This window comes from Osmerus mordax, chromosome 24, assembly GCF_038355195.1.
Source record: "Osmerus mordax isolate fOsmMor3 chromosome 24, fOsmMor3.pri, whole genome shotgun sequence".
Classification (NCBI taxonomy): domain Eukaryota; kingdom Metazoa; phylum Chordata; class Actinopteri; order Osmeriformes; family Osmeridae; genus Osmerus; species Osmerus mordax.
In genome coordinates, this window is record NC_090073.1 from 5,962,403 (window position 1) to 5,984,512 (window position 22,110).

The 22,110-nt window shown below is 42.6% G+C and overlaps 4 protein-coding genes across 9 annotated transcripts; 3 read left to right on the forward strand and 1 right to left on the reverse strand.

The window, feature by feature from the left end:
• Positions 1 to 525: 525 nt before the first annotated feature.
• On the forward strand, positions 526 to 4,434 carry LOC136933100 (zinc finger protein 462-like). The gene is made up of 9 exons (XM_067228481.1): positions 526 to 870; positions 986 to 1,263; positions 1,388 to 1,506; positions 1,660 to 1,806; positions 1,895 to 2,141; positions 2,318 to 2,457; positions 2,581 to 2,804; positions 2,910 to 3,873; positions 3,965 to 4,434. Exons 1-9 carry the CDS (start codon positions 526 to 528, stop codon positions 4,090 to 4,092), a joined length of 2,592 nt encoding a protein of 863 aa, XP_067084582.1. The 3' UTR covers positions 4,093 to 4,434.
• Positions 4,435 to 4,700: 266 nt separating this feature from the next.
• On the forward strand, positions 4,701 to 8,959 carry mfsd10 (major facilitator superfamily domain containing 10). Of its 2 annotated transcripts, none has more exons than XM_067227598.1 (13): positions 4,701 to 4,841; positions 5,332 to 5,518; positions 5,791 to 5,887; positions 6,017 to 6,120; positions 6,298 to 6,456; positions 6,774 to 6,962; positions 7,049 to 7,157; positions 7,282 to 7,393; positions 7,574 to 7,682; positions 7,809 to 7,899; positions 8,019 to 8,066; positions 8,154 to 8,243; positions 8,347 to 8,959. In XM_067227598.1, the coding sequence occupies exons 2-13, from the start codon at positions 5,354 to 5,356 to the stop codon at positions 8,448 to 8,450; spliced, it is 1,377 nt and encodes a 458-aa protein (XP_067083699.1). In that variant the 5' UTR covers positions 4,701 to 4,841; positions 5,332 to 5,353; the 3' UTR covers positions 8,451 to 8,959. The 2 variants fall into 2 exon arrangements, with proteins under 2 accessions (XP_067083699.1, XP_067083700.1); XM_067227599.1 differs by having other exon boundaries at positions 4,703 to 4,841; positions 5,817 to 5,887.
• A 194-nt stretch (positions 8,960 to 9,153) lies between these two features.
• LOC136932495 (selenocysteine insertion sequence-binding protein 2-like) lies at positions 9,154 to 16,181 on the forward strand. 2 transcript variants are annotated; one of them, XM_067227592.1, is made up of 17 exons: positions 9,154 to 9,272; positions 9,790 to 9,926; positions 10,103 to 10,262; positions 10,382 to 10,424; positions 10,631 to 10,848; positions 10,963 to 11,181; positions 11,365 to 11,511; positions 11,725 to 11,814; positions 11,995 to 12,093; positions 12,400 to 12,520; positions 12,631 to 12,797; positions 12,906 to 13,056; positions 13,155 to 13,335; positions 13,450 to 13,670; positions 14,401 to 14,555; positions 14,791 to 14,962; positions 15,113 to 16,181. In XM_067227592.1, the coding sequence occupies exons 1-17, from the start codon at positions 9,264 to 9,266 to the stop codon at positions 15,238 to 15,240; spliced, it is 2,418 nt and encodes an 805-aa protein (XP_067083693.1). In that variant the 5' UTR covers positions 9,154 to 9,263; the 3' UTR covers positions 15,241 to 16,181. The 2 variants fall into 2 exon arrangements, with proteins under 2 accessions (XP_067083693.1, XP_067083694.1); XM_067227593.1 differs by lacking the exon at positions 15,113 to 16,181 and having other exon boundaries at positions 14,401 to 14,607; positions 14,791 to 14,902.
• A 142-nt stretch (positions 16,182 to 16,323) lies between these two features.
• On the reverse strand, positions 16,324 to 22,074 carry prlrb (prolactin receptor b). 4 transcript variants are annotated; one of them, XM_067227596.1, is made up of 8 exons: positions 21,793 to 22,074; positions 19,890 to 19,988; positions 19,641 to 19,773; positions 18,900 to 19,069; positions 17,942 to 18,114; positions 17,678 to 17,819; positions 17,303 to 17,571; positions 16,324 to 17,171 (listed from the first exon to the last, which is right to left on the reverse strand). In XM_067227596.1, the coding sequence occupies exons 2-8, from the start codon at positions 19,951 to 19,953 to the stop codon at positions 16,410 to 16,412; spliced, it is 1,713 nt and encodes a 570-aa protein (XP_067083697.1). In that variant the 5' UTR covers positions 19,954 to 19,988; positions 21,793 to 22,074; the 3' UTR covers positions 16,324 to 16,409. The 4 variants fall into 4 exon arrangements, with proteins under 4 accessions (XP_067083697.1, XP_067083696.1, XP_067083698.1 ...); XM_067227595.1 differs by lacking the exon at positions 21,793 to 22,074 and adding an exon at positions 20,332 to 20,554; XM_067227597.1 differs by lacking the exon at positions 21,793 to 22,074 and having other exon boundaries at positions 17,303 to 17,372; positions 17,475 to 17,571; positions 19,890 to 20,018.
• Between the last annotated feature and the right edge of the window lie 36 nt (positions 22,075 to 22,110).

Consider the following 22,110-nt stretch of genomic DNA (forward strand, 5'->3'; position numbering starts at 1 on the left):
GTTCACAATGAAACCCATCGCCACAGTACTGCCTCGACAAAGCTCAAAACGGTCAAAACGGCCCATGTCATCAAAAAACAATTGCTCTCCAAATACAGAAGCACCCAGGGCTCGATTGGCACTTCCAGGGGCTCGAAAAGGAGGTGTCACCGCTGCACGTTTACCTGCACTACAATGAAGCACCTTGCCAGCCACATTAACAGTAGCCACAGTTGCACGGCAGAGCATACATACACGTGCTGTGTGTGCTCGTATTCATCTGTGGTGCCTGTATACCTCGCAAACCACTACAGAAGGATGCACGGTCCAGACGCGTACAGGACCTACTTTGCGGCAACACACACAAGCTTGATGCAAAAGCAGAGTTCAGACGTTTGCCCATCACCTACACCAGAAGGCCAGGCGTCTTTGGGGAAAGCATCCGCAAACCCTCTCGCGAAATCGTATAGTGACGATGACCTGGATCTCCATTGTATGTCGAGACGACCTGCGGCTAACAGTGCACAGGAACGCTCCACGAACACCATGACGAAGAATCAAACAAAGAAAAGAAGCATCAGCAAATTATTTACGAAATCATCCGGGAAAGGTCCAATCAAATGCAAGAAGTGCACCAAGTACTTTCACTCAGCGTTGTTGCTCAGCATCCATTACACCAATTTTCACTCCACCGCCTTCAAGCAGGACTTCACCATTCTGTCAAACACTGCAGAAACGGATCTACAGTTATACCGTTGTGGACACTGTAACGTGAAAATCCAGGGCAATCGAAAGCTCTCTCTACATCTCGACCGTCATGCCGAGGTTTTGGCACGGACAAAGTTGAAACCAGTGGTTGAAGCGCAACAACCAAAGCTGAAGCCTGCAGAGGTAAGGGATGTTGCTAAGATTTTGTGTATATGACTGTTTGCTTGTCAGTACCTTAGAATTACAACCGTCTGTCCTATTATAACCATTGTACGTTTCTTTTTTTTAAATCCCTCAGCCTGAAAGCCCAGAACTGCCTGAGCTCTTGACCATACAGGAGTTGTCTCGCTGGAACGTGACGCAGGTGGGAACGATCACGTTAAAGATGAGTCCTGAGACGTCCCTTTCTGGAACTCCTGATTCGGTGGACCTTAACAAGGGAACTGACGGAGCAGAGGGTTTCCCCTGCATCCAGTGTGGTCGCTCTTTCATGTCTCTGAAAGGTTTGCGATCACATGAGCGAAGCCATGCTGCCATAGCTTCGCTCAAGCGAACGGGCACGATGCCTAAGCACATGTAAGAGGACAGACGATATTAACTGTACTGTATCATATTCTGTGTATCACATAAATGTAGCTTTTCAGCACTTAAAACATTGTTCACATAACTCACTGGTGACATGTTTGACCATCTTGTCCAGAATTGAAGAGAATATAATTTATCGACCCGGGACCATCAAGCAGTTTCACTGTGGGCTGTGTGGGTATAAAACCAACTTGGTCATCCTCTTGAGGAACCACCTGTCTAAGAAACATGAAGGTGAGAACCTCGTAGCAACACAATAACATGAACATGCTTTGTCATCTGCCTTGAAACTCAACTTGTTTCGAATTCGGTGTTGATATACATTTGACAGTTGAAAAATACGAAACTATTGCCTTATGTCAAGTAAAATATTTTCTTGTTTTCCAGCTGCTGATATGATTGAGTACCCAGTTAAGGACCCTGACATCCCCACAACTTGCGAAAAGGATGCAGAGAACAACCTGAGGGAAGAAGCCTTAGACCCCACAGGACCTCAGAAGGGTGACATCATACAGGAACATTCCTCCACACAGAGTAAGTGATCCTATTTCATGAGTTTGATACTTGCCAACAACAAAAAAATGCTCTCCCCTCTGAACCGTGTCATACTTTTCTTCCATAGAACGTGGATACTCGGAGCCCCCACATGTACAGCGCCAGTTGAATCACTACAAGCATATAGCCAAGAGAAAACACCCTGCTGCTGACATCCCACAAGCTTCGAGGGCCTTTTACGATGGCTTATATCACTGCGAGTTCTGCAACTTCACCTCGGAGCACATATCAAGTGTACGTCGACACTACCTAAATCGACACAATGGCAAACGGCTCCTCAAATGCAAGGACTGCTCCTTCTTCACAGGTTTCCGGTAAGGGTTCGTTTTTCCATTCCCCACCCTCCAAGATCAACGTGAATATGTGAAATGACATTGTCTGTCTAAAGTGTATCATTTGAATTGAATAGAGCCTAAAGTGAAATGGGTACTCATGAGGGTATGTTTGAATGGCTGTAATGTAATGCTTCGTTTTTGTTTGCTGTCTTTAGGAAGAGGTTTGACATGCACATAGATGCAGGCGGTGCTAACTGCTTGGCAGAAGCTGGGTTGACGGACCTGCGTTGCCCTTTCTGCCTCTACCACACCAAAAACAAAAACAACATGATTGACCACATTATATTGCATCGAGGTGGGTTATTTTGTATAATGTTCTGTAGTAAACAATCATGGCAGTTAAGGACCTACTGACTTGTGGTCTTTCTGTCACACCCTAACCGAAGAGCGTTCTCTTATTTTCTTTGTCCAATCACAGAGGAGCGTATGGTTCCCATAGAGGTGCGTAGGCCACAGTTGTCCCAGTACCTGAAGGACGTTGTTTTTCGCTGTCACAAGTGCACATTCTCGAGCGCCAGCGACGAGAATCTGAGTGAGCACATGCTCAAGCATGACAACATCAAACCTTACAAGTGCCGCTTGTGCTTCTTCGACTGTTCCCAGCTGAGTGGGCTGGAGGCCCACCTTTGTGACAAGCATCAGGTCAGGGTCAGGCCGTTTCTGTCCATTTTGGATGGCCAGATTTCAAATGAAGTGATTGTCCCCCGAGTGTAATGACTCATCACATTCTTTTGTTCGCTCTCATAGGTCGTAAGGAACCATGAGTTGGTGGGACAGGTCAGTCTGGAGCAACTAGAGACCAAGCTGAATGGGAAAGAGAAAGGAAAATCCAACATGGAGCCGGGGGATAAAGAGGAAGAAGACCATGGGACAACCCTCAAGCATGAGAAACAAGGCGAAGAAAGTGATGATTCAAACCTTGAGCAACCGTCTGCCATGGAGGTAGAGAATCTAGCAAAACACACAAAGGAGGAGGACGAGGATATGGAGGAACGAGATGAAATGGAGGAGAAAGTCCCGGAACCTACTAGATTACATGGGACACCATGGCAGGTGAAAGCAGAGGATGCAACGAACGCTAAGGAGGAACGGCTGGATCAGAAACCAGGCACAGATATGGAACACGGTGTCGTAGCAGAAGCAGACAAAAAGCCAGAGAACACTGCGGGCCCAAACATAGTACAGCACGAGAAGCATGAAAGAACTGACATGGAACAAAACACTGAATCTTATGAGATGCAAGGGCGGGAAGGCCAGTTTAGGGCAAACTGTCAAAACGCTGGACAGTTCCATGGGTTGACAATGGACAGAAAGTCTGAAGGCGGGCTTATACATCAGGGTCAAGGATTGACTGAAGAGATTGGTAAAATACAACATATAGAAGTCACAGAGAACAAAGATTTATTAGAGGATTCATTTATGGATTGTAAAGAGGTGTATAAAGAGAAGAACAAGAGGGAACTAGCCGATCAATATGGTGAGATGCCAATCCTGGAGAATGTCTACATCAAACAAGAAGAATACAGCAGTCAAGATGAGAGCCTGGAGGACGTAGTGGTGAAACAGGATAAATCTGTTAAGTGCAATAAAACAGAGGAACAGGGGTGCGAAGAGGGGACCTTTCGGGAAGAACAAGATGAGAGGGCTGAGAATCTGGAACATTCGAAGGAGGGACTCCAAAAGGAAAATGATGTCTTATCTGCACCTCAAGGTAAGTTTAACTCTGGAAACAATCAACAATTTGCTTTACTGCAGTCTCTTTTTTGTCACTAATCTTCTCGCCATTTGTCTGTGTTGTGTAGATTCCTGCACATTCCTAAAGAGCAGCCAATTGACCAGCAATGTCAAGTCGTTTTCCTGCAAGCTCTGCGGCCGCACCCTCTCCAACAGCACTGAGTTTGAGCGCCACGTCATGCGCCATGGAATGTAACAGACTGTTACTGCTACTACAGTCAAACGGCATGGAATGTAACAGCCTGTTACTGCGACTACAGTGATGTGCCATGGAATGTAACAGCCTGTTACCACGACTGAAGGGAATGTCTGAACATACAGATGTTGTTTTGATAGTGTGATACATTGTCATTTTTTGACATTGTGGGTGAATGGTGTCATTTACGTTTGTTTAATACTGTATCCACTGCTTACAATATGTTTGTAAACGCACAAGTATATTGCAAAGGACTAATGTGTTTAATTTTACTGCACACGTGTAAATGATGTCTGTTTAAAGTTATTTAGCAGTTTTTTAAAGCTTGTACGTACGTTTAAACTGGTTGTCTTTTAATGTGTTTTGTAATAAATTATTTTATACTACACCTGTTTGTTTTCTTTGACATAACTTCTGTAAGTAACTCCCTAAGGAGAACTAATGCAAATGTTTTGATTACAAGATGGGAAATTGTGTCGTATACATCTGCGCATGTTCAAAAACGACATGTTTAAAGATATTCGCATCGATTGTGTTTGAGTCTCATCCACGGAATATTGGCGTGTTCCAGGGCATCAGAGGAGGGTGTGTTTTTTCTATTTGTAAAACGTCACATTTTGGTCACTGCAGATGAAACGGGACACCGCTTCCTGGTCCAGATCGCCGAATGGTTAGACTTAACGCAGATGGGTTAACATCCTCGTACTCACGGAATCATCTCACTGAATTCACTTGCTTCTGGATTTAGAGTAAGTAAATATTTTTTTTAATGTCTGTTGATGTCATCCCTTTCACTGCTCTCTTAGCAATAGCGGTTGCTCAATTGTTGTTCTTTTAGAAGCTAAAGTACAGAAGTGAGAACCGTAATTTCAGTATCCCAGTTGATGTCAAGCAATTTGTCATTCTCAAACTCAAAAGTATTTCAACCGTTTCTACTATCGGCATTAAGTCTGCTGGGAATTACTGTTTCCTTCTTCCTTGACCTCTGCTCGTCACACCTTCTACAGTTTATTTGGAATGCAATGGCTTCCCGCACACACTTTTGAAATATAGCCTATAAAGTTTATCAAGGGGCAAACTACTCGTTTTATGTAGCGACTTCCTTGAGAGTAATCCTTGCATCACAACCCCAGTGCGGAACTCGGCGTGTGCTAAGAGACGCAACTAATTTTCTTTTCTTTTAGCCTACAGAATACAACGTCTTGATCGTTAATGATATAACATACTGCTTTGTTTTAGTTGGAAGGTCATCATCGAAGAAATGTCCAGTGAAAACAAAAGCCAAGAGAAATCTCAAGAGGATGAAAGTTCCTACTCTTCAAGAGTCATCAGCATTGTTTTCCTTGCCCTTCTCTTGGACCTGTTGGGTTTCACCCTGATTTTACCTCTCTTCCCCTCCATACTCGACCACTATGGACAAACAGAAGTAGGACTACTGTATTATTTACAATGTACCCAAGTGACAGAACTCCCTGTATTTGGAGAAGTTTAAGTTTATGTCAGGCACACTGACAACTGTTGTCTAATCTGAGTCTGATAAAATACTTGGTTAGGTAAGGAATGCACTGGTACAGAACAAGGAATACTTTGTGTGTCCATTTTGTGATGCTCCATAATGGAATGTGAAATCAGCTGCATGTGAGTGTTTAGCAAATGTGTTGATCCACTCAACAAATTTGTATTTTCATTATTTGACAGGATACTGTTTATCTCTCACTACAAAGCATCGTAGACTGGTTTAGGGAAGCTGTTGGAGTTCCTATGGAGACAAAATATAATACTGTCCTATTTGGAGGTAAGTTAAAAGTGTATTTTTATTGCTCTACTTAAACAGATATATTTGTAACTGCTTGACAATTGTGTATAATATTTTTTGACAAAACTACTAAAACTACAACCATTTGCTTTGATCACATACTTTCAGGTCTAATCGGATCCCTGTTCTCCTTGCTGCAGTTCCTGTCATCCCCTTTAACTGGGGCTCTGTCTGACCATCATGGCAGGAAGCCTCTGCTCATTCTCACCACAGTGGGTGCAATATCATCAACTGAACTCAACTCACAGATGTTCACTCACAATAATGAATTAAATATTCTTGTGCATCTTGCAACACCTCTTTTTCGTCACTGATTTATGACATTCAGATTTATTTGAGGGGTCTTTTTTGGAGTGTTGTCAACTAATTTCACTTATCTTGTGTTGTAGTTGGGGTTGATGTCCTCCTATGCGGTCTGGGCAGTCTCTCAGAGTTTTGGAATGTTCCTCCTGTCCAGGGTGATTGGGGGTGTTTGTAAGGGAAATGTAAGCCTCTGTACTGCTATTGTGGCTGATCTGCCCTGCCCCAAAGCACGGAACAGAGGAATGGTAGGTTCTAAAGCCCATACACGAACATTCTATAAAATGTACTATATGCACAAAATGAATGTCCTGTTAACTACCAGTACTATTGCACCTTTACAATTTATTTGAGAAAATTAACCCAACCATTTCACCCCAAAGTCAGTCTATTTAAAAAAAATTATAATCGTACACAGCTAAATTCAAAGTGTTCATTTTACATCAGGAGTGTTCATTTGACTTGAGTGTTTATTTTGGTCACTGTTATGAGATGGACCTTGTATAAGCTATTCTGCCCTTAAATTAACCCTTTGGAACTTTGCTGTGTACCTCCCTGTTGCTAGGCGATGATTGGGATCGCGTTCTCCCTGGGCTTCACCGTGGGCCCATTGATGGGGGCCTACTTCGCCCTCAGCTCCAGTAAGGAGGAAGTGTTCTACCAGGCTCCGGCTCTGCTGGCTCTGGCTTTCAGTGCTGCTGACTTGGTTTTCATCTGTGTGAAGCTGCCAGAGACTCTGACCAAAGACAGCAAGGTAAGGTATCTCATTGGGACTTTTTTTGTCAATAACAGCAAAACCCCTGTGTGAGTGATGGCTCAAGGACAACTGGTCTCTCCTAGTGTTCGGCAGTGAGCTCATGGACCCAGGAATCTGGGGATCTCCTCAGTCCAGTGGCCCTGTTTCATTTCTCTGCTGTCACCAGGACGGAGAACCCACCCTCCAAAGACAGTGGGTACAGGTCGATGTCATAGTTATACATTGCAAGAGATGAGCCCCTCACATTGCACTGATACATTGATTACCTTACAATCTGAATTGTTTCTCTTTTCCCCGTTTTTGTGTCGGATGACAGAGATGCAGAACCTTAAAGTGTTGGGTTTGGTATATTTCACCTACCTGTTCCTCTTCTCCGGTCTTGAGTTCACCTTAAGTTTCCTCACTCATCAACGGTTCCAGTTTACAAGGTACAGGCTTGGGGGCGAGGAGGTGTGTATCAGAACCCCACAGCTGATTAGCTGTAGTTGTTTGGGTTCTTATACTGTAATGTGTACACTCAATACACATGACTCCAAAAACTTTCAACTGATTCAACTCCAAATTGATTCACAGTAATTTGGAACTACATGTGATTTTCTATTCAAAAGCATGCAGCAGGGAAAGATGTTCTTTTTCATTGGAATCACCATGGCAATGATTCAAGGAGGCTATGCCAGAAGGATCAAACCCGGGAATCATATCAAGAGTGTCCGTTTGGTAAACACTGTCTTCTCATTGTAGAGAATGCTTTACCAGACAAGACTAGTACTTGTAAAATATCATGTAACGTTAGAAATCATGTTTCAAAAAGTTGCTCCCTTCCTAACACGGTTTTAATTTTAGGCAGTTATGTTACTTATTCCTGCATTTCTCCTCGTTGGACTGGCATGGAATTTGACAATACTTTACTCCGGGTTGGTTTTGTACTCCTTTGGTAAGTGTCTTTCCTCTTTTAAATAATACATTTCAAAAAGAAAAGCATTGATGTCATAGTCAATTGCGTGTGTTACTGAGATAATTCATGAAACTTTGTCCCTTTGTCTCTTACTATAGCTGCAGCCATTGTTGTCCCTTGTCTTTCCACACTTGTTTCTGACCATGGTAGGTTATATCTGTATTTAATGTCTCTCCAGACACACACAAGCACACATTGTATCATATTGTAAAATAGTCGTTGTTTTCCTCCAGGTTCAGTCCATCAGAAAGGCACAGTCATGGGAATCTTACGGAGTTTAGGGGCCCTAGCTCGAGCTTTTGGACCAATCGTAGCATCCTCAGGTGTGTGATGTCACCCTTTCCTTCCTCGGTCGCAGGTTTGATACAACTGTATTCAAAAGTGTAAACAATTTCAGTGTATTCAAAAGTTGTCTCTGTTTTGCAGTGTATTGGATAGCTGGAGCAGAGACCTGCTTCATAATCAGCTCTGCTGCCTTCATCATACCTCTGGCTTTACTGAGAGCATTAAGAAACCTCAAAGAGGACTGATGGAGATGAAGATTACTTGAGAGAGATATTCCGTTCAAAACACTGATAGCATAGACAACAAATGTTATTACAACGTTTCGATTATTTTGGGCTACTGTACGTTTTTACATTTGCTTGGAATGCAAGCTATGGAACGGTGATACATTTGTCAGACAAATGATGTGTAAGGTGTAGCTTTTTATTGTGCTGCATTTTGATGTTCTTTGCCCCAAAGCCTCAAAATGTGACACAAATATTGAATGCAATTGATCTCCTATTGATTAGCAGTAGGGGAAACTCTGTTATAGGGAGGAGGGATTTAATGACAGAGCAAGGTACTTACCTGTGTATCACGTGCCCAGATCGTAAAGGGTTGAGTAATAGTGGATTTATAAAACGGTATTTTGTCTGATCAGATACTTTTCTTAATATGTTGTATATCACCTAGTATGTTTGTTGGCACTGATTTATGGAACTGTTTGTTTATAATCTATTTTATATTTTACCCATGTAAATAAACATACAAATATAAGTAATGTTGGTTCATCTTTGGATTGCAGGAGTTTTAATTAATGTGGTTACAAATCTCTGCCATGAACAATACCTCACCACACGAGGACACTGTTGCTCTCCTACGGACGGGACTTCAAAAAGTCTCATTTGGCAAAATGTAAACAGGCACCACTAGACTCAATCGCTAGCTAGCAAGGTTAGCTATCATGTCAAAGTAGCAGTTGCTGATCACATGTCAGTTGTGCATTGCTAGTTGGTCTGGTACATCAGAGTCTTAACCATGAATATTTGACAAGCCACACAAGCAAACATAAGGACAAGATGGACAAGGTAAGAACATTTGTGAATTTACACTAATGTGCAAATGCGTTTAGAACTAGCTAACTAGATAACGTTATAGTGCGGTCATGCTTAAGTCTAACTTGGGTAGCTCTGGTTTACTTGTAGGCTATGTTCTGCAACTATTTAAACAAAGCTCAGCATTTGCGCTTGAAGACCAAATGCCATTCAATGTGTTGTAGTTTGGGCCGTTCGTTTTGACAGGCGATGTTGAATAACTTAAGCTTGCTAACTCGCCTACTCATGCTAGCTAACGTTTAGTTAAACTGCGATAGCTAGCTAGCACTAGCTAGCAAGACTAGTACAAGCATTGGCTGAATTAGTCCAAGGCTGACTGAGGTAGATAGCTAACTGCTTAATTAAATTATGTTGCATGCACCTACATTTGCATGGCCATTGTTTTAGGACATAGCAATCATAACCAGAATCGTTTAACTACTTGTGAGTCAGCGACCAGCAGAACTCCGCTTGTCAGCTCTCAGGTGTGTTACTTTTCCTTTACTGTCAGGAAAGTAAATTGTCCCCAGCTGTTCAGCCCTTTGTACCGAAAACCCAGAGGGCCTTCGAACCCCATCAGCCTGGAACACCTTCCTCAAACCCCCTGAACAAACAAAACCCCCATCAGTCAGAGCAAAGTTCAAGAAGGTAGGATGTCAAATCCAAAGACATTACACACAGCGCTTTCAGTACAAGCACATAAACATATCCATTGAATCATACATATCAGGTATCTGGCTGGCTCACACAGGAAAACGCATCGTGGAGCATTTGTCATGTGACCATTCCTTTGGTTATGGAACTGTGTCTGTGACCCTATCCAGAAGCGTGTCAGGTGCTTCCTCCAGGCAGAGGCCGTCTACCACGGAGGGATTACGGGGTGACGCAGAGAACCAGCATGACTACGGCAACAGCCGTCGTTCCAGAGGGACTACGGAACCCAACACACTCAGAGAAAGATCTTTATGTGATCAGCAGATGAAGGTCAATTCCAGTTTAACTGTGCCCTGTTGATCCACAAATGTGTAACCCTGCAATATTGTGTTTACATAAGAAGAAAAAAAAGGCTTCAAAAAGGTCTAACTTTAATTCTTACCCTTCAGGACAAAAACACTAACAGGAGATCGCTGGAGACTCAGAGAAAAGGTGAAAATGTGCACTTTTTCTTCATAAGTAGTTGATTCAGACTGTCCAATAGTTTGATTAGTTCTGCACAGTGAGTGACCATTTGTATAAATGTGAGTACAATATTTATTACTATATGTGTAATTTTCTAGTAGTACTGTGCCCTTTGAGAATACCAGGCATACAAGGATTTTAGATAACTCTTCATTTATGTGTTTCTCCTTCAGGTTTTGGAGGGACTAGATCTGCCCCGATATCAGCCGAGAGATTGAAAACAGCACAACCCGACAAAATCACCTTCCAGGTGAAAATGGCAGATTTCCCTGAGTTGGGAATTGTGGCACCTGGAAGTCCGACACTTCCCTCCCATGAGAAACCCGGAGGTTGGAGGTCTGTCCCTCAATCATCCATGCCCCAACCTCAGTCACCAGCACCTATGGCAAAGGCAGGTCTAATCAATTCACTTTGAAGTAATGAATGCTAATGAAACTAGCCAATGTAGTAGTAATGTAGCTGATGTCACCAATGCTAAATCGTGTACCAATGTTTCCATTTGTAGGCGGCATTAAGAAAAGGGCAAAGACCCGACTCCAATCGGGGGGTCGCTTTCTCTGAAACTGGACCCGCTTCGTCAACCGTGGCACCAGGTCGCCTGTCTGAGGCCGGGTCCCATATCAGTAGCTCTGCTCCATCAGTGACCTCCTGGGCTAACATCGCCTCTCAGCCTCCAAAGAAACTGGTCCTGAAGGAGAGGACCAGTACCAGCACTATCTCCCAGGTACAGTATGAATGCTTACATGCATACAGATGCTAATGCGTAGCTGTCACCCACCTGACAAGGCGTCTCCCTCTGTTCCGCTGTACTATCGCAGCAGCAACTGTCATTTCAGCCATCGAGTCTTCATCTGAATGTGCCCAGAGAAGGTCAATTCACGTAGTCACTGATTGCTTATCAATTTAGAGGGAGGGAACGCCTGTGCAACAGGAAGAGGAAGCGTCTGAGAAGAAGAAGAAGAGGAAGAAGAAGAAGAAGTCTAAGGCAGCAGGGGAACAGGAAGTGGAGGAATCTGAGGATGTGTTGGTTCATCAGGAGCCACCCAAGTTGGAGGTAAGTTAGTTCTTCTATCATTTCTTTAAGTTATTATACATTGTAATGTTTCATCCACCCACAGCAGTCATTTTACCACTGTGTCAGTGGCCGTTATCACACTGTGTGTGTGTGTGTCCAAAGGTTCCAACACGGAAATCACCGGAACAAAAATTGTATCAGATATTTTTCATACATTATTTGAAATTATATTAAGAGAAAGTCTCTTCCCAGGATGAAGAGGAGTTTCCAGATCTGGCTTTTGCGTTTGCCAGCACCCCTAAAGTACAGAACTCTACTGTCATGGCAAAAACAAACAACGAGGTAAGAAATCCTGAGGTGATTAAGGCCCTCAACCCAGGCTTTCACGAGGCACTCATGTTTTACATACAGCTATGTTTTATTACTTTAAAACAATCCTAGACATGCATTTGCTATGTGACTTCCTAATTGATTTGATTACGGCTTTCTTTTGTAATTATTTTTATTTCACTCTACCTGCAGGAAATTCAGAAGGAACAGACTGGTCTTCAGTCAAGTGATCAAAACAAAGACAAAGCCAGTGCAGGGAAACCTCTCCCCTCAGAGAGTAAAAAGGGACAGGTCGGCCATTTATGTCATTATTAGCGTTTACATCATCAAAATGATCAAGATGCAGTGCTAGTGTTAATGACATCACCTGATATGAATGAATCTAAGGGGAGGGTATAACTCTGTGGTTAAAGCATTTGACTGAAGATCAAGTGATTGCAGGTTTAAATCCCCCCCCCCCCAACTGTACATCATTTGGGATGAGCGTAAATGAATATGCTATTCTTATATCCACCATATCATCTTTGATACTTCATGTAACTACAATTATGGAAATAATTATGAATTGACGCTTTTCACTCTGTGAAACGGGAGAAGACTGGAGGGAAGAAGAGCAAGGTCCCTGTTCAGCTCGACATCGGAAACATGCTGGCGGTCCTGGAGAAGAAACAGCAAACCAATAAATCCATGCAGGACGCCAAGCCAGTCATCCTCTCAGGTGAGCCGGTGGACGCCAACTACCTCCTTACTCTCTGTTCTAAGACCTGAGAGTATCGGGAGAACTCGCGTCTCACCACAACACCGTTCTAACCTCTTGTCATTCTTTAGTTGGTGGAGCCCTACCTGTTGGCCACAAGAACCCACCTGTCCAAAAGAAGCTTCCGTGGCAGCAGGACAAGGTGGCCCACAATCCCCTGGACTCTACCAGTCCACTGATTAAGAAGGGCAAGCAGAGGGAAGTCCCCAAAGCCAAGAAGCCCACCCCCCTGAAAAAGGTCAGTCTCACCAAGTTCAGAGGTCAAACATGCATAGAGATGCTACAGGGGTTCAAAGGCTTACGTTAAATATACTGTATTTTGCGCGTGCGTTTTGCTTCTGCGAAGATTATTCTGAAGGAAAGGGAGGAGAGGAAGCAGAACCGCCTGCTGGAGGAGAGAGGGTTGGTGCCCTCGAGTGAGTCCTCACCCGTCATGGCTACAGAGGAGCCTTGTGAAACAGCAGACACGACTCAGGAGCAACTAGAGGACTCTGCAGGTCAGAGTCCCATTCAGCCAGTCAGCATGCTGTATGAAACCGTAAGGCTGTCAGAGGGATAGCTTCCATTTGATTCGAGGTTGTGCTTGTTTGATAAGATGACGAGAGCAGTCCCCCGGGCCTCGCGGAGGACGAGGAGGAGGACGAGGTGACCAAAGAGGCCGAGGAGGAGAGGGAGGAAACCTCTGAAAAGAAAGAGGCGGAATCAGACGATCAAACCGCTCCGACGCTGCCCTGCCCTCCCCGTCGGCCAAAAATCCACAGCCGGAAATTTCGAGAGTAAGGATCGCACTAGATAAGACACCCTGGCCATGTACGGTTCAATATTCACGGATGGGAACCGCCCCAAAAAAGGCTGACGCGTGCTATCTATCCGTACCCTGTGTGTGTCAGTTACTGCAGCCAGGTGCTGAGTAAAGACGTGGACGAGTGTGTGACCAACCTGCTGAAGGAGCTGGTTCGCTTCCAGGACCGCCTGTACCAGAAGGACCCCATGAAGGCGCGGATGAAGAGGCGTCTGGTCATGGGCCTGAGAGAGGTCCTCAAGCACCTCAAACTCCGAAAGATCAAATGTGTTATCATCTCCCCCAACTGTGAACGCAGTCAGTATAAAGGTAACCCATGATGCAGTGTAGCTGGTTTATTTCGCTTTCATCCTACGCGACAGCACAGGGAATTTCGAGAAGTATATAATAGTCTGTCTAACTCAAGGACTCCTTTTGAACCGTACATGCACTTTTTCACTTTTTCCAACCACAGTTTAATCTCAAGGATCTCAAGTTTCATCTAGTTATAGAATGGGGATTGTGAAATAACTGAACAGGTTTTTGTCAGTCCTAGACAACATTACTTCAGAGAGCCTTTTCAAATAGGATCTTATGAACCATCAGAAAAATAAGGGGTCAGATGGCTGAGCGGTGACGGAGTCGGGCTATTAATCAGATGGTTGGTTTGATTCCCAGCCATGCGAAATGACGTTGTGTCCTTGGACAAGGCACTTCACCCTACTTGCCTCGGGGAGAATGTCCCTGTACTTACTGTAAGTCGCTCTGGATAAGAGCGTCTGCTAAATGACTAAATGTAAACCCAGAGATCGGTATGTTCTTGAGAAAGAGAATGTAAACATCATTTCCGCATATGCCCTAAATCAGCCTGAGGCTTAGCAGGTGTCAACATGTCATTAGGATTGAAAAGTTAGGGTGTGCTTCAGGTGAGTTAAAGGAGACAATAATTCAGTGTCCCACCTCTCCTGGTGTCCCTCGTCCAATGAGCTCAAGTAGGCAGCAATTCAATGAGACTAAAACCAATGATCAACCTTCTTTTCCCCATTCTGTGTCCAAACAGGTGGTCTGGATGAGGCTCTACACAACATCATCGACACGTGTCGAGAGCAGGCTGTTCCCTTTGTCTTTGCCCTCTCTAGGAAGGCTCTGGGCAGATGCGTCAACAAGGCCGTGCCTGTCAGTCTGGTGGGCGTCTTTAATTATGACGGGGCACAGGTATGGCACGCACATTGGAGCAAAACAAACCAACTGTCACTGATGCTTTTGTGTATGTAATTGTGTAATTATAACAATAAAAGAATACAAAGACTTGTTATAGGAACAATTATATTATCGTATAATAACGATCTGTAATTACTAGTCATTGTGCACACATTTACCACATCTCAGCTACCAGACATGGTTAACTGTAGTGATAACATCTAAACAATCGCCTTGTTTGTGCTTCTAGGACCATTATCACAAGATGATCGAGCTGTCGTCCGAGGCGAGGAGGGCCTACGAGGTGATGATTGAGAACCTGGAGATGACCTCCCAGGCAGAGCAGGAAGATTTGGAGGCCCATCCCAGTACAGAGCCCCAGCCCCCTCCCTGCTCTGAGGAACTTGAGGAACCCGAATACAGTAAGCGGAAGGCTCCAAGGCAAACTGACAACCCAGTTACTGTACACTCATGTCCCCAAGGGTATTTTCATAGTCTTTTTTACGTCACGATGTTTACCTGAACATGTGTGGATGAAGAACCCTGTTGTGTTTTGTGTTCTCTACCTCCAGTCAAATTGTGGAAGAAAATGCTGAAGAATGAATGCAACCACAAGCTCTTGAACTTTGAGGAGAAATACAGGTCTTCCTCCGCAGCCAGTGACTCTAAAGCACAGATGACGGAAGAGGAGGCGAGCTGACAACAAAGGTGTACCAGGCTGTACCAGCACTAACATTGAGCCATGAAGGAAACACTTGACCTAATAAGATTAGAAACAGCTTATGGATACCAGAGGTCTTAGACCCTTGTCCAGGGACCAAACTAATCACACTGAGACCACTCAACAGGAATTTATTACACTGTTTAATAATAATAAAAATACTATGTGACTATCCTGGGAAGATTTAGAGGTGATATACCGAATGTGCCTGAAATGAATAACAATCATTGACAAGTATAACTAATGTAAGGAAAACAATGTGGCCTTATTGTTGCTTTCTAAGATTGTTGCGGAGGCTTACACTTTTGGACAACATTGCAATAGCACTAAAACATCTGTCTTTTCTGCCAGTGTTCCTAGTAAACTTGTATTCATGTTTTGATGTATCATTCTGAAAATCATGCTTCCCTGTAGCTTTTCCTGTCTTGGACATAGCCGAAATAAACTGCATCCACTGGAATGGTTATATTATGATTGTATTGCGAAGTAGAGCCAATAACTATTTATCCTTGTTTATTTTGGACTGCCTGTCAAGGGTGCATATAAAACGTACATTTATCTTCAGATTTACTTTGTGGTAGCTATTGTAAAATTATTTTCTTTGGATTGTAATTGTGTTGATTTATTTGCAAAATACAAAGAAATTATAGTTTACTAGTCTGTGATAATTATAACAAAGAGCATTATAAAAATGTGTATACATTGTTAGTTCTGAGGTAAATTCTTCTCCAAACAATAAATTACTTTGCATATATAATACATGCATCAAGGTGGCTTGAGTGTAACTGAAGTCTACTTCAACTTGGTTGCAGATGTTATTTTAGTAATATGACTAGAATGTAGTATATCACCGCTAATGCTTGGTTACTTGAGATTCTTGGAAAGAGTCAAGTCAGCATGCACCCCTACATTTGAACCCAAAGATGATCATAAATGAATATGATGAATATTCACAATAAACTTGATACATATTGTGTATCAACAGAGAAGGAAGAACGCCATGTTGATATGAACACTGGGATTGTCATAGTCTTTAAAAGTCTGTAGTTTCCCCCTGAGAAGTCCTTTGTATTAATCTTTATTGATGTGTGTACTCTAATTTCAGTGTCCAACCATCATTGTGGATACAAAAAGCATTACAGCATGGTTTACATAGGCATAGTGTCCACATACCCATTGTCTTTCAATCCTGTGTTCACCTCCCCTGGTGTGGGTCCTGTCTTGTCAAGATAACATGACCTCTGACTAGTGAACTCTTCTAGATTCTCTTTCTCCCCAAATGGAGGGCTTTTAGGTTGTACAATTTCTCTCTGCAGTAAGAGTACATTGTTTGTGTCCACCCCACTGACTTTACTGTAGTTAAACTGATTCTCACCTAACTCCTCTTCAGTGACGTTGGATATATCCACGTAGCCAACCGCAGTGGAGGTACAGAACATATTCACAGCGGTTCTGTCCATATGAAGTTCTTCATCCCTGTTGTTTTGGCTGTTGACCCGAATTTTGATATAGTTTATGTGTTTGGCAACAGGGTTTTCTGAGGCGTCTATCTGTTGTTGGTCGCTAAAGTTTTGGATGGACTGTAAATCCGCATAGAAAGAAGGTGGATTAAACATGGAGGTGTTCTCTGTGGAAGTAGGCCTGTGGCTTTCTGGGGTATAATCTTGGTCTTCACACCTCTCGAGATTCTGTTCTCCGTCAACCTCCCAGTTGGCCTCTTCGGACAGGTGAAGGATACTCTGCCATTTATAATCCGATAAGTTTGCAGTCCTTGTTTGTTCTGTTGGAGAATTCATCATTGACTCCTTACTGTCAGACACAACTAGATATTCAGATTGGTCTTTGCAGGACACCGTAGGAGGAAATCCCTGCTGGAACACAGCACTGAGAATGTCCTCTGGCCGCCCACTCTGGTGAGGTAGAGAGCATATCATCAGTATTACATGAGCAGCCATGTTTTTCTTTTCTCTCCCAAAAACATTTAAGGGGGATTTTCCCTTTGCACTCTCAGGAAGTTTCATTTCACAGATGAACTCATTACCTTGAGGAGTTGTACGTCAAATCCTCTTATCTTTGGAACAGGAACAGGTGGCAAAACACAATGCTTGATACTGGAAAAAAAAGAGGATTCAAATGTAACTTTCCCTATGGTACACACAACTATGTTTCGTGGTAAATGAAGCTCAATGAATGTCTGTTGACAGAATACACACAATTTTCTCTTCACAGTCAGGATAAACGTGCCCACAAGAACAATAAAAGACAGAAAGACGCCAACCACGATCCAGTCTGATTTATCTGGTCTGGTATCTAGAAAACAAACAACAACAAGGTATTACTTGCGTGACCAATAAGTGACATTTGGCAAATACAGACTTTTCATTCAAAGGGAAATATATAAAAGGTTGAAGCTTACAGTTAGGGACTTCAGCGTAGACCATGGGGCTCCATTCACTCCACAGGCCATGGTCTATCTTGCACTGCACTTGGACCATGAACAGAGCCTCAGGGGGGAGACTGTATATTTCAAATTGTGTCTGTTTGCCTGAGATATACTCCTTTAAAGGCAAACAGAAGAAAACAAACTGGTGTGAAAGGTTGATCGTGTGACACAGAGAAGACAGTAAAACTTAATAATAAACTCCTAATTAGTAAATAGACAAAAATGAATGGTCTTGACCTCCCACTCGTTCTCTTTCTTTTGTTTAATGCGGAGTTGATAGGTGGGTGTGATCCATCCTGAGTGAACATCCAGTCCATGAGGTGGTTCCCATGTCATTAGCAGGTAAGGGCTTTCCTCACTTGATAAGAATACAACTGATGCTGTCAAATTTTCCGGGGCATTGGGATACACTGTGAACACATGTGAAGCGAACCAAGAAAGGATCCAGAGTGAGTCTTACAACTCTGTAACTGCCAGACAATCAGCATTCCACATTGTAAACATTCTATGACTTTTCTGTTACTAAAACCATTTTATTTAGGTAGAATAAAACTTTGAATTGCCTCATGGTAATACGACAAACTCAACGCAGCATTAATGTTATGGTGAAAAACACTTGTGGTAGTAACTACAGGGGGAGATGAAAGTCCCTAGTTACTGCAACTGAAAAAACCTGTTCATCCTCATTCTACCAAGGTTAGCGTGTACACGGCTCTCATACCAGCCAGGACATTTCCACACTTCTGTACACACAGTACACAATCTCTGTGAGACTATTATATGTACTTACAGCCGTGGCCAAAAGTATTGAGAGCGACATACATTTTGTATTTGCAAAGCTTGCTGGGTCTTGGCATAAAATGACTGCTAATATAATTTCAGTAAGTCATATCATCAGCACAGGGAAAAGTGTGAACTAGTTCTAGCCAGGTGAAATCACTCTATCATTCTGATTGGATTTTAAGAGCAGACTGAATGCTGTAAAAGAGGGAACTATTTGCATATATAGAAAATGTTCGCCCCCAAAAAAGCTTTATATATATGAAAATACAAGGAAAAATATGAAATGTGCCTTATTGGATTCTATAGAAACATGTGAGGCATGTGAAAACATTTTCCTCAAATACTGAACCAGCAAACTTTGCAAAACACAACATGTGTCATTGCCAAAACTTATGGACATGACTGTACTTACCTATATCCATTACATCCACTTCTAAGGGGTCAGATCTGGTTCTGCCCAGGGAGTTGGAGGCCACTATTGTAATGTTGTAGGTGACCCAGATAAATGTGTGCGTCCTGTCAAAGAAGCAGGAGTGGTCTCCTGCAGACTGGTAATCTGGACACTCAAAGGTTTCATCCGAACTGCACAGAAACAAAACATGAACATTGACGACAGGAGGCTGGGAAATTCAGGCCGTGACTCATACCGCTGACATACTTTCAGAACTCCGACCCTAGATCTTCTAATGTCCTTTTCTACAAGCACTATTTGTACAATCCTTTCGATTAAAATGTCTGCTAAATGAATAAAATGTTGAATGTTATGTCCCATGGACTTATATTTACTTATCACCGATATGCAACGTAATTACCTACGGGGAGAATACACAGCACGTATTATACAACCACAGCATGTTCAATGAAGTGAGACGTGACTTCAGGGCAGTGCAGTGCATCAATAATTATGTGTGGTTAGCTGTGCGTTCATGTGTCCAGTACACACAGAAGGACTGGCTAGTACTTTTCGATCTTTGTCCAGAACCTTTAACAACGTCCTTACTCACAAGGCCGAGAAGGAAACACAAAATCGGCTTAAATTTCCTCTAATATAACTGACAGTGTAGAGGATTCATTGGGGTGTAAATACAGACTTCTGACACACAGTAAACTACTTCTTAGTGAGACTAAGAGCCATTATATTGTAAGTGCTTACTTTTCTCTCTGGTAGAAAAGGTGGTACATGGTTGTCAGTCCGCCATCTGAACCAGGCTCCCATCTGCATGTGAAGGTCTCTTTCTCAGGAGATCTACAGTTAAGGTGAACAGGTTGCCCTGGTGGAGACACACCTGGTGGTAGAGCAGAAAACCAACCACCAACTATAAACGCATCCTAATCCCAAACTAACATAGCACTGTAAATATGTTCTTAGAAATGTACTGATGCCTGTGTTGCAGGGACTTACCAGTGCATATAGGGAATGGTAAAAGAAGCAGAGGCATTAGGGTGACCAGAAACTTTTCCCACATCTTTCCCCAAGTCCTCTGGCAGGAAACAGGAAACCCTGAATATGACATCACAAATGATTAAGATGCTACACATGTTTACAGGGCAGCCAGACTTGTTTTTACTTACAACAACAGACATGGAGGGGAAAACAACTAACTGAACACAGGCAAGACATCTGGTAATGGACTTTGAGACTAGTCTGAGTGGCATCTGATAAGACACTGCCTCCAAGGACACTAAGTGGCTATTTACAGTAAGTCTTCAGACCCTCAGACCCAGAAATTAAGTAGATTTATCCTAAACACACACACACACAAACACACACATTAGTGTTGTTATGACTGTTTGTTACTCTAATGAGCCCCGGCACCAGTAAACATCCCCTTGAAATCCCTTACACATTAAGTAATAAGTTGCTCAGAGGGACACGTGATAGTTGGGAGGGAGAAGGGTGGGTAACCTACAGGGAAATCACTCAACCTCTCTAAAACATAGATCAGTTTAAAAAGAAGATTATTGTGCATACAGTATATACTATCAGGCAGAAATCATTCAATTTAGTTTTCTACTTAGTTGATTCAGTGAGAAAGTTATAATTACCTAAACAAATGTTAACTATTTTTGGAAAGTTTAATATCAGAATTCCAGTTCTACCTTAACCTACCCTTGCATGTAGCCTACTGCCCTTCAGTCCAGAATTAACCAGAACATTTTGTAAAGGTCTAGTAAAAACAGATACATTATCTGTCATCGACAATGTTAAAGGACATACAGGCACAGTTTTTCTCCTGAAGGTCATAGCAATGTTTGAACATAATAGCTTCAGGAGATGGTTAAGAACAGGGCAGTTAGAGCCCGATTGATAACGGTCATTCTGATATGCAAGTGATAGCAGATTAGGTCCCTCATTCACTCTTAAGTGGCCAAAACTCTTTGGAAAGTAGACATAACAAATATTAGGCTTATAATCACAACAGCTTTGCTATCATGAATTCAATTAAATAGAGGTCTTGTCACAGGTCAGTCATCACTCGTCAGTACACTATCGCTCTCTTGCCCACACCGGGGTTCAACTCCCGGTAGGCTCCGACTCACACACTTAACGGCCACCTCTCATAAAACCCGCTTGACATGTAAATAACCTGTTCCCAAATTTCACGTGAAGAAATGGTCATGGTTACAAGGTCAACCTTGTAATAGGGACTAATGAGGTCCGCTATGATCAATAAACAGATAATGTGGTGCTCGAAATGGATCATTGAAAGTAATAACATGGAGAAAGTTGCCTCCGCGGCTGCTCCAAGGATATTAATCCAAATCTCACATAAAGTAGGCTATGTGAACACTCAAGAGCCTATAACTGGACCATACAATCACAGCAGCATGCAGTTTTAATCTAATAGGATCCTGAGAAGTCATTTTCCACATCTACCCGACCATCCTATACGTCATGGACTGTAGCACCTTACACAATTGAATGTATGTATGTTCGATGTTTAAACAGTTTTTTGTTTGTTATTCTGATGTTGTTTAGATAGCACTGTTGTGGGCCTGTGAGGCACGATATGGCGTTCACGAAATGTCTGTATTGTTACTGCATGTGAAATGCCAAATAAAGCGGAACTTAAGGTTATCTATAAAGTACACTAAACCATATTGCCAAACAATAGACTAATGTCTGTCTTAAACATATAGTTTATCTAGTTTATGTTCAGTCAAGTTTGGGTTTCATATCTTGCTTGAAGGTTATAGCCTACAGCAAATCAAGCCAAATACTTTCAACATTCAACCTTATGATAAAAATCATAGACTACAATTAAAGTGCGCACAGAAAGCTTTTCCTTCATACTTACACTTACCTAGATGTCACTATCCCTCCTTGTCAATAGCCCGACTGGAATTCTTACTTTAAAATTAACATAATTAATTCCGTGGAGGTAATAAAATAACTTTTGTTGGCACTCAAATTTCCAATCGAGCATTTCTTCAAAGCGTAGGCTATTTAAAGTTAAGATATCGCTATGCGCATTTCGCACGTACTCACTACCTGTACTCTACATTGTAGTGGAAATCTTTCCAGGTATAAAGATTGTTCAGTTCACTAGGTGTGGCCTTATGTGACGTTGAAAACGGCCGGGGTGACTACGATAGGACGGAAGCAACCGAACTCTACAGAG